The sequence below is a fragment of the Peromyscus maniculatus genome, chromosome 1 (genome assembly GCF_049852395.1).
Source record: "Peromyscus maniculatus bairdii isolate BWxNUB_F1_BW_parent chromosome 1, HU_Pman_BW_mat_3.1, whole genome shotgun sequence".
Taxonomy (NCBI): domain Eukaryota; kingdom Metazoa; phylum Chordata; class Mammalia; order Rodentia; family Cricetidae; genus Peromyscus; species Peromyscus maniculatus.
This window is the reverse complement of record NC_134852.1, coordinates 28,416,037-28,427,398: the sequence shown is the minus strand read 5'-3', so window position 1 is coordinate 28,427,398 and position 11,362 is coordinate 28,416,037. Positions and strand designations below refer to the sequence as shown.

Sequence of the window (11,362 nt, the reverse complement as noted above, 5' to 3'; positions counted from 1 at the left end):
GCTGTGCATGGTTATGAATGGCTTTAATCCCAGCACAGGGGAGGGAGAAGCAGGCAGATCTATGTCATTTTAAGTCTAGTGTGGTCTATTTAGTGAGTTCCAGGACATCCAGAGGTATGTAGAGAGACCCTGTCTCAAACAAAAAGGCCAAATAAATGAGTGCAAGATGTTAAAAAATCAAAGGAGACACAAATAAACTGACACATTAATTGCAACAAAACACAACAAGGTAAAAATTAAGGAATCCAATACAGGATAAGAGGGTGGAATTCAATTAAGAGTTAGAAAGATTGATGAAAATTTATCTGCTATGGAAAATTAGCATTGAATAAGTCTAAAATTCTGTGGAAGCTTTATGGATAAAATGGGTCATGCATAGAGCAGCACTATCCGGGCTTGGAGACAAGGTAAAAAAGTAGCAGTGCTCAGTCAAAAACAAACATTAATTTGCAGGAAGCCATGCATGGAACGTTCTTGACTTAACCACACATTAGCACGGCAGAATTCAAGAGCACTGGGGGTTCACACCATGTGAACCAAACTGGGTTTAGCCATCCATCCTCAATAAGTCAATTAAAAGACCCAAAGGAACACTAGGAAGTAGAAAGATATTTATTTAGAATGGCTAATTTGGAGGAAAGGGCCAAAAAGACAAGTGAATTGCCAATTCCATCTTCGATTCTTCAAAAGTCCATTTTTCACTATCCTCAGCTGATCTTTGACTCTCTGAAATCCAACTTTCAGATCCTGAAGTTAAGATGAACCTTTAAATAGAAAACAAAGGATATATACATCTAAGCAGTCCAGTCAAGCTGTAGACAGGCTCACCACTGCCCCATCATTGTGTGGGCTTCCGTCTCATCGTACAAAGTGGTCCCCTTCGGCTAGAACCTCTTCATTCTCCCAGCATGAGACTACTGGTGAGATTCCCATTTTGGAGTGGACTCCACTGTTTTAATAATCTGATGGGTTGAGAAACACAAATGTCTCTTTAGAATACCATCATTTGTGCCAAGCCAGCTACAAAAGGCAAAAAAAAAAGTTATAAATACCCAGGATCTAAGACCAGTTCCTGCAAGGAATACTTCTCTACAGCACAGAAAGGCCTTAGACCAAGCTCTGAGTTCTTGGGTCCCATTTTGATTAAATGCAGAAGCTAAACCTTGGTTTGAAACTGGTGACTCTGAACAGACAAAGATTTTAGTCCTGTTGAGGACAGCACTGACCAGAGGAAGAGTGTGTGGTTTCTCTACTGTGCAAAATGAGAAACAACCCCCAATGTGCAGCAGTGTCACATGTCACAGTTAGAGTCCATTTACAAGATATCTGTGTGCCAGTTTCTGTGAACAGTGAGGCACAGAGGAACTGGGCCAGCACAGTGTGAAATGTACTTTCTTTTCTTTGGGTCCTGGGAATCACAAAGTAAGTGGCATGAAATGATTTCAGAATGAGCAGTGTAACTGCTGGAGCTTTGTATGGAGTATGTCACTGGGTCACAGGAGCCACCTTGTGGCAGTGTAATGTTATGAAGTGTAGGTTCATATGGCAAAGCCATGAGCCCATTAGACATTGCTGACTGTGTCACCTCTCCTTTGGAAGGCTCATAAACCACAGGAGGATCATGAGCCACACAGGGAGGAGGATATCATTAAAACTGAAATGGAGGAAAGAATCAAGACTTTGGGGCTGCAAGTCCTGTTCTTCTACCTCTAGTCCCCAAGGATTCAATAAGGAGTTGCAGGATATGTTTGTTCCTGTCTCTTGGCTTATTCTACATATCAGCAATGCAGAAGTCAAGAGTCCTGGGCAGGGACACAAGGGGGACTCCTTCTGTGGTGTGTGTGTGTGTGTGTGTGTGTGTGTGCGTGTGTGTGTGTGCGCGCACGTGTGTGTGTGCACGTGTGTGTGTGTGTGTGTGTGTGTGTGTGTGTGTGTAGGGTATTGGCATATTATGGAGCCTCAGAGGAGTGGCTGTTGCACTGATTTCTGTGCCCTTTTCTGTGGCTTGCAAGGGAAGGCCTATGTCCAGGTGTTGGTGAGAAAGGACCGGGAAATGCAGCCATTCATGTGGGGAAGTTAAGGGAACATTGACCTGGGCAGGATGGAGGCATACCTGCCTGAATAAAGGTACAGATCATGAGTGACAGGGAAGGAATAGTAACAGCAGAAATGTGCATGGTAGTGGCAATGGGGGTTAAATGACTTCCAGGACCCCAAGGAACTCTAAATGACTGCTTGAGGGGTATCACTGTGAGAATGCCTGCACACACCAGCATCTCAAGGATCCTCATGTACTTCTCTTTCTCCAGTGGCTTAGGAGAAGAAGGTTAGAGATATAGAACAAGGGTCTTACTTGCAGGATGGATAGAGCATGCACACAGCCAGATATAGTAGGACTTTCCATGTAGCTTCTAATGTCTGGAGGGAATTCTAAGACATCCATTCATAAGCCCATCCATCCATGCCCCAATCTGCTCATAAACCCATCCACTCATAAATCCATCTGCCCACCCATTCACTTGTTCATTTGTTACTCATTCTTTTCTTCCTTCATCACAAGAGTATTAAGAGTACACTGCAAACTAGACCCTGTGGCTTGCACGTTATTGATGGAGGGATAAGGCTGAGTATTCTCCTTATTCTCCAGGAAGAGTGAAACCACCACACCAAGAAACCTATCATCTGAAGTCCAGAGTAGTGGAAGTGGGCTGGGGAAGTCCAGGATTCAGTTGAGGCTTCATTACAGAGTCAAACTTTGTTGCTCATTTGCTTCTGCTGCCTGGACCAGACTTTCCCTGTGAGCTGCTGATTCCTAAGATGAAAGTTTCTGAACCCACAGCTCTGATATGCCCCCACAGACACCTTATGAAGTCTCCTGGGGTGGAGAAACTGGGGTTGTGGCTGTACACAGCTATCTTGTGCTTCTGATCTGACAGTCAAGGGCTGTGTAACTTTTATTCAACCAGTGTCTTCGCTATCTCTCAGTTTCCCTACAATAGGACACGTGGTAAATTATCATTGCCATGATTATAAGTGAAACTCAAGTATTAGCAATGACCTCATCTTGGGACTGAGGAGCTATTTAAATCAGTGGTGCCTGCTACTATTGGTCCACAGGAGACAATTCCCTGCGCTTGACCCTAAGGACAATTACATGGCCAAAAGGATCTGGGCCATCCACTCCTCCTATTGCAGACTCTGACCTTCCTGTGAACTCATAAACCCAACAGAACTGTTGGCTGATGACCTGGGCACCTGTCCAGCTATGCTCCCCATGCTGAGTCTCGGGAAAAGGAGATGACAGGTTACCTACCCTAATCATGTTTGTCATGACAGCTACTGGTTGGTTCCACATGTTCCAAGACTTGGACACATAATAAAGCATTGCTTCCAGTCAGCTCTAGCAGGTAGTCAAATTTAAGCAATATCACAAAACTCTCAGCGGTTACCTGGAGTTCACTTTGGAGCCAGGGTTCCTTGTTTCTCACCACTCTGCCAGGATTCCACATTCTCCTCATCCTCTTTCTGCTCAAGTCCCATCGCACCTTTCTCAGGGCCACATATATGGTGAGAATCCAGAGAGTCTGAGCTGAGGGTGGCATTCTTGGACTGAGCTGCCATCCTTTTCCCTGCAGGTTAGAGTCAGGTGAAGTCTTCTGATCTAGTGCAGTTTTCCTCTCCCATATACGTCCTGCCCTAAGTGCCCAAACCCAAATGAGAAGACACAGTTCAGAGGGGAGATAGGCACAGTCCAGGCCTCACTGTCCTGTGTATACAGAGTAGAACAAAGTCTGCTTATTACCCAGGAGTCACAAAGAATCACTCACTGTTTACTTGGAGGTGCATGATAGCCCATTCTGATCTCAAATCTGCAGATATGGTCCGTAGGGTATAAATTCCTGTGTCTTTCTGGGTGACATTCTTGAGTATCAGGGATCCATTGGAATATATTGTTGCTCTTCTATGATATGCATGCCCAAGTGTGCTTGAATTAATGAGGATTGCATGGCTTGCTATCTTTAAGTGGTCGAGTGGAAGTACCCCTTTGTGCCAAGCAAAACCTTGGAGCTTTTCTGGCAGATTATGAGCCAGTAAAAGAACATTGTCTCCTTCAGCAACCATGGGTGGCACCAACTCAATTGTGAGTTTGGAAGGGGCAGTACGCTTCTTGAAGCCTAAAATTGGTGCTAGAAGGAAATAGAAAGAAATCTGTCAATAGTGAATCCTCTGCATTGGTGGAAAAGTGGGGTCTCTGAGTCTTGAGCAGATGTGTCCATCACTGAGCCTTGGTGTGTGGGTGAGGGTGTGCCTATCCTCCTTGGTAGAGGTCAGCAACCTGAGCTCCATGCCCTCAGTGCCACTGAACTTGTCATTTTCTCTGTATGTAACTCTCTCCTCATCTGTCTGCATGACTCACCCTCACTGCCCCCCATCCCTGTTTACAGCCAGAGCACAAGGAAGAATGTGCCTCTACTGGTCTCTTCCTTGACAGAACCTGGGTCTTTACACTCTGACTTATTTTGCATTAGTTCCTTTGTGGTACTTTCTTGATACCCTTGTTCATGTGTCTTGCCATCCACTACTAGGACTTTGTTGCCAGGGATCAATTTGATCTTTTTAGAAAGCCTATAAAGAATTCAGTGGATAAATGAATGAATGAATGATGAATGAATGAATGAATGAATGAATGCATACTTCGGGAAACTGCAACTCTATGCATTAATTTACCAGATTCTCAGATTCCAAGTTAATTAGTTTTTCATGCTGTAATTTGATTTTTATGTTTATTTACTGTTTGTGGGGGGGCACAAGTGCACATTAATGTTGTATTAGTGTGTGCATGAGTGAGTGCATGCCACAGTACCTATGTGTAGGTCAGAGGACAGCTTGTGTTACTAAGTTCTCTCTTTCCACTATGTGGGATGTGAGGATTGAACTCAGGTCATTAGGGCTGACAGCAAGAGCCCATATCCACTGAGTCATCTCACTGGCCCACTGCACTTTGCTTTTCATTTGAACAGTCATCTTCTCATAGATGGGAACATTAGTCTCCAGAATATAGTTGCCAATGTGATTAACTTGATTAAAGAACAATCCAACTCTCTTCCTGTGCCCCTTAATATTTCCTGCCCATCAAGAGCTTCCTGCTGCAGAGTCTCTGTCTCCCTTGTTGTATTTTCTCCTCTCCAGCAGAAAAGAAAAACCCCAAGTCTCTTCTTAGGCTCTTATCCTCTTTAGGAGATTCTAGGCCATTTCTGAGTGAACCTTCTCCTTCACAGAATAGGGAATGGCCTCGGTATCTGTAGCAGGAGTTTCTGCCATTTTTTATGCCATTTGCAGCAGATGTGGAAGTGGCTCCATGGCCTCTGCTGTCTGTTCTGTTCTCCATCCCTGGAGAAGACATTAGCTCCAGCACTTTCCCCAAGCCCTATTGTTCTGGTGGCAGCTATACTGTCCTTCCTTCTTGTGATCTGAGTCTAGGACAGAAGTTGGGAGACAGAGCCATTTAAGACCTCATGGTTTCCTTATATTTTCCAAAACCCAAGGTTATGTTCATGATGAGAGCCCCAAGAGTCTCTGCTGAGGCTGACATTCTTGACTGAGTTACCCAGCACAGGTCCTCTCTAGAGTCAGGTGAGGAATTATGATCTATGGCAGTTTATCTCCATGAAGCATGTCCTGAACTAAATCCTCAAACCACAACACGAGGGCACAATGTAGAGGAGAGGTAGATCTAGTTCAGGCTTGACAGCACTGTGTATGTACAAGTGGAATGAACCCCATCCAGCACCAGAGGTTACAAGAATGACTTACTGTGTACAAAAAATTCCGCACGTGTTATTTCAGATCTTGAATTTGTATTAAGTGTCTGTAGGATGTAGTATCCTGAGTCCTTCCTGGTGACATTCTTGATCAGCAGAGATCCATTATTGAATGCTGTCTCTCTACCACTGTGTGCAGGACCCAGCACACATGAATTGGTAGCTATTGCACATCTTGCAATTTCACGGCTCTTGAGCACCATAACTCCTGTGTACCAGGAAAAGGCTTGACCATTCTCAGGAAGGTTGTGCACAAGCAGAAGAACATTATCCCCTTCAGCAGAAATGGGTGGCACTGATTCAATGGTGAGCTGGGCAACAGTAGGAGGCAGCCAGCAGGTTAAAAGGGAGGCTAGAAGGGAAAAGAGAAATCCATGAACATTGGGACTTCTATATTTGATGGAAAGATGGAGCTTGTGTCCTGAGCAGACATGCTTATCACTTAGCCTGGCTAGGTGGGTGACAGCAGGACCACCATATAGGAGGTGATGAGCAGATGACCTCTACACCCTCTGTAGCCCCGAACCTGTTGCTTTCTCTATGTGGAATTCTCCCCTCAGGTATGTGCAGGGCTCACCTCAGATTCCTGTTTATATCCAGAGTATATGGGCTGAGGTGATGCCTCCCCTTCTCTATTTGTCTAGAGAACCCAGGCCTTCACGTTCTTCTTTATCTTTTCTCTTTTCCCTCTTTTCTTTTCTCTTTTCCCTCTTTGTCCTCAGTTATCTGACTATTGTTGTGGAATAATCTTTTTGTACACTGTGAAGATTTGTTAGTCACGTTGGTTTAATAAAAATCTTAATGGCCAGTACCTGGGCAGGATTTTCAGGGCAGAGAGGATGCTGGGAAGAAGAAGGGTAGAGACATGAAGAATCAACAGCCAGAGACAGAGGAATCAGGAAAGCAGCACTGGCATTATAGAGTAAAAGTAATAAAGCCGCAAGGCAGAAAGTAAATTAATAAAAATGGGTTAATTTAAGTTATAAGAGATAGTTAGAAACAAGCCTAAGCTATCAGCTGAGCTTTCATAATTAACAATAAGTCTCCATGTTGTTTATTTTGGACCTGGCTGCCTGGACAGAAAAGTCCAACTACAAATGGCACCCAACATCTGGCCATATGTATCCACATAAGATCTGAGAAAGCTTAAACAAAGGTTCTAAACACACAAAAACAGAGCTGAGAAGGGCTTCTTAGTCTTGTGTCTCTCATGCTGGCCATGGTACAGAGACACATCTCCCAGCAGCTGCCTGTATGATTGAGCCACCAGTATGCCAAGAGATAAGCCACATGGCAGGTTTAAGGTTTTGCTCATGCAGACAGAAAAGGTTACAGATATGCAGTAAAGCAGGTTCAGATAGAAAAATCCTCTAAACACATTACAATGTGTTTAACAATATACATAGGCTTAAGGAAAAATGGGTATAGACACTCATAGAAAAAACAACTAGTTTAAAAATAATAAAGTCTTTAAAGGGAGAGTGAAGTAGTAGAAAAAATAAGCCATGTAAGGATGGAATACACAGGGAGTCTGGATCCTATATGGTGTCTTGTTAACTTTGAATTTTTTAAATGCTAATGTAAAAAAAATAGCTGCTGAGAGACATTGGATTATGGAAACTACTAAATTAAACCAACCTTTATATTTTTAAAATGTCTTAACTTCAAAATGGAAGTTGGGCAGTGTGTTGTGTTGGAGGAGAGGTAATGCTTTTGTTACCATGGGAAACAAAAGGCTTTGTATTCCCTCCAGATTAATAGAGATCAGATTTGACCATAGGAGACCTCCTGAGTATCTTGGCTACAGACATATGGGAGGAAGCCAAAAAAAAAATGCTACAGAACGGATGATCTATAAACTGATCCCTTGACATGGGAACAGCTCTGAGATGAGACATGATTAACCTTGTTGGTGACAGAGGCCTTATGACTTACAATGACATATCATACTTTCTTATGGCATGGATAGATGCACATAACAGTTTGATTATACAGTCCAAATAGGTTTACACAGTTGACAGATGCCTTTTACATGACCAAACATAAAATAAAAATTTATCTTTTACTGACTTTTGCATACTGCATATTCCATATTTGTGTTAATGCAGATAAGTATGTTACCTTTGAAAGTTTATGTGTTTTTAAAGCAATAGTACCAGATACCAATGAAAACAAATGGCCCAGGTGAACCAGTATCTCAGAGTGCTTCTGCTGCAGTTTCACGAGAGTTCTGCATCCAGAACAGCTTCAAGGCCAGCCAGGAATTCAGGTAAGCCTTGCACTTTCTGATTGCATGGAGACTGAACAACAAATAATACAGCTAACTCTCCCAAGATTTGACCATTATCCCAATTTTCTCAGGGTCTTCTAAAGATGCCAGTCCCCCAGATAACAGCAATCAGTCTAGAGAACATGACACCCATATTCTCAAGAGGTGGGGTGGATGGCTTTTGGTTATTTGATGGGTTACAGATGTTTGTCATCATTTAGGGGGTTGGTTACAAGTTGTTATTGGTAATGGCCAAGGATCTCTTTCTGAAGGAAAAAGGGGGATATAGTATAAAAATGATGAAATAAAAGGGTGGACTCTTGAGTCTACTTTTAAACAAACACTAGTCCCAAATATTTTACATTGGTCTGGATTTTTGTATATTGATGCAAATTTAATGTTATTTTGTTATACTGTATATATGTTTCTATTCTTGTTTAAGATATTATACCTATTCAGCTCATTTAAAAAGATTGTATAAAGCTTTATTCTTTGAAAGCTATTTAGGGTAATAAATACAGGTTAATAGTCATCTATATCTGTGAACCTAATAGCCATGGTAGGTATGTTTTCAAGACCACACAGAGATATATTTAAGATAGATAGGTGATCTTCAAACACTTAAAAGACCTACATAATATGGCATTTTAAATGTTTTAATAGCATAAAACTTTTCATTCCAATGACTCATGTCTTCTCTTGGTGTCACCAATCTACTTCAAAAAAGAATAATTGGCATCAAAGATCCTCTATATGGCATTTGCATTCTTTGCCACAAAAGCTAGCCATCTGAGCAGGAAACTGCTGTTGCCTCAATTGCTGACATGCTGTCCAAATTGGACCAGCAGGACACAAAGTAAAATGATTGCTGAACTTTGCTAAGACAGGGTAGGCTTCACAGAAAAGTCTGTCAGATATTCTAGGCCTATTGGCCAAAGATGGATGCCTCAACATTGTAGAGGAATCTTGGGTGACTGTCCAGGCAGCCAGTGTTCCTGTCATTTTAGTTTTGGAAATTGCTTGCTTTGCACTTCCTGTTTACTAAAGCAATATTATATCCTTCTGGGGTCAGTCTTTGATGGAGTTGAAGACTAGATGGTCATAGTTTTCCTTGTTTATGATAGAAGGTAAATTAGGTACAGAGCTTTGGCCTCATCAAGATAGAATAAATAATGGAGTATTTTCTTCAACTATGCCAAATACAAGTGGACAGGACATTGTAAATGTAATTTTTACCTGATAATTTTTCTTATTGTTTGTAGTTTCATTATGCTAGAGTTAAATCCTTTTCTTTTTATTTAGACAAAAAGGAGAAAATTTGGAATAATCTTTTCATACACTGTGAGATTTGTTTTTTGGATTGATTTAAGAAAAAGCTGAACAGCCAATAGTTAGGCAGGATTTTAGGGACAGAGAGCATGCTGGGAAGAAAAAGGGGGGAGATGTGGAGAAATGTCAGCAAGAGATGGAAGATGCATGAAAGCCATATGGGCAGTATATGGTAAAGGTAATAAAGCCATGGGGCAGAAAGTAAATTAATAGAAATGGGTTAATTTAAGTCATAAGAGCTAGTTTGAAGCAAGCATAAGCTATCAGCCAAGCTCTCATAATTAATAATAAGTCTCCATGTCATTTATTTGGGGGCTGGCTGCTGGGACAGCAACATCCTCCTTCTAGATATTCTTTCAGGTTTGTCTTTTATCTCACTAGACAAGGGCTGCATGAGAACCAAGATGAGCCTGACATGTTTGGAGAGCCCAATGCCTGATAAAGGCTTGGATGCCTTTGGATGAATGGGTGAATGTATGTTCTAGGATCCTCTTATCCAGGAGTGTATTTTCAAAGTTCTCACATCTGGAACTAGTGATACCTTTAGTACAAGAGTTTCATTTTTTTCTTAGTTTGTATTCTTTGTGTATGTCATGGGTGAATGTATGTATGTGTGTGTACTTGTGTGTCTCTGTGTATGGGTGAGTGTGTGTATAGCATGTACACAGATGTAAGACACTTTGTAGGTGTTGGGGAACTTTCTGCTGCCAAGTGCCTGTCCCTGTCTGTGTCCTCTCCTCTCAAGCCGAGAACAGAAACTCTGAGTCTCCCCTCAAGATCTTGTCTTCTTCAGGGGACTCTAGCCAGGCTCTGAGATGCCCCTCTTCCCACAAAGTCAGATAGTGACCTCCTCACCTGTGAGCAGGAGCCACTGCCAGGAGAAGCAACCCATGCAAGGAAGCACAGCAGAGTCCACCATGGCCCCCCAACCTGCTCTGTTCTCCCTTTGTGGAGAAGGGCTTCAGCTCCAGCACTGTTCGGCACCCTGCTGTCTTAGTGTTAGCTCTGATGTCCTTCCTCCCTTTTATCTGAGACTTCTCCCAGGTAGAAGCCCCTCCTAGAATCACATGTTGTACAAGACACAACACTTCATTTCCCTCTCTCTTCCATCCTCTATCTTTCTCCCCTTTCCTCTCTTTATGTCTCAGACCTCCAGACTGTGCAATGAATGAGCAATAAAGCTGATAAGTCTCCTCATGCTCTAACAGAACAACACCCTAGGGATGACGTCTGTGGTGTCCTTGGCCTTGGGTCTGTCAACATCAAAGAGGAGGACCCCCTCCAGTCCTTTCTGTGTATCCTTTTTGACACAGAAATCCAGCTAAGTGCTTAGTTATCTCTGTGTGCTCTGGAAAGGCAGGATTTATTTCCAGCAGGAATATGACAGAGATACCTATGAGGGATAGAAAGGGACCTGCTTACTGAAGCCTGTGAGAGGGAACTCAGTCATCACCAATCATTCACCATTCAGGGGCAGAGGACAAAGAACAATTGTATCAGGAGTTTCATGTTCTGGATGTGTGGGAGTAGGTCACCTGTGTGTCCTGGGTAAGAGAACTTCTGACTTCAGCATCATTTCTCTAAAATGCCCATCTTCTGTCTGGGTGATTACATTCTGGAATTCTGTCTTTCCCCCAAAGGAAATGACAGGGCACAGGGCTTACACAGGGTCTCCTGGCAGAGCAGTATGTTCAGAGACATAATAAGTAGCCAGGAGGCCAAAGAAAGCTTATGAGAGCAACGTCTGGAACTTTGGGGATGGGGACAAAAACCTAGTTGCAAGTTAAGGCTGTGTCTCATGAAAATAATTTCCTGAGTGTTGATTATGTGTCTGGATGTCACACCCTGGAGAGCATGATGAGACCTGTAGCACTTGTCTGAGGCTATAATAGGAATGATGATCAGGCTCAAACGTAATCTGACCTGATGTCCGAGCACAGGT

The 11,362-nt window shown here is 42.7% G+C and overlaps 1 protein-coding gene across 1 annotated transcript; it reads right to left on the bottom strand.

Moving 5' to 3' along the window:
* Positions 1-596: 596 nt before the first annotated feature.
* LOC102914707 (cell adhesion molecule CEACAM3-like) lies at positions 597-10,487 on the bottom strand. The gene is made up of 5 exons (XM_006975254.2): positions 10,276-10,487; positions 5,815-6,174; positions 3,828-4,187; positions 3,450-3,629; positions 597-764 (listed from the first exon to the last, which is right to left on the bottom strand). The coding sequence occupies exons 1-4, from the start codon at positions 10,337-10,339 to the stop codon at positions 3,457-3,459; spliced, it is 957 nt and encodes a 318-aa protein (XP_006975316.2). The 5' UTR covers positions 10,340-10,487; the 3' UTR covers positions 597-764; positions 3,450-3,456.
* Positions 10,488-11,362: the final 875 nt, after the last annotated feature.

Coding starts and splice junctions, on each gene's coding strand:
- LOC102914707 (XM_006975254.2), bottom strand. CDS start 10,339: ATGGTGGACTCTGCTGTGCTTCCTTGCATGGGTTGCTTCTCCTGGCAG. Junction 4,188..5,814: donor TGCGGAATTTTTTGTACACA/GTAAGTCATTCT, acceptor ATTTCCTTCTAG/CACCAATTTTAGGCTTCAAG. Junction 3,630..3,827: donor CATGCACCTCCAAGTAAACA/GTGAGTGATTCT, acceptor TCTAACCTGCAG/GGAAAAGGATGGCAGCTCAG.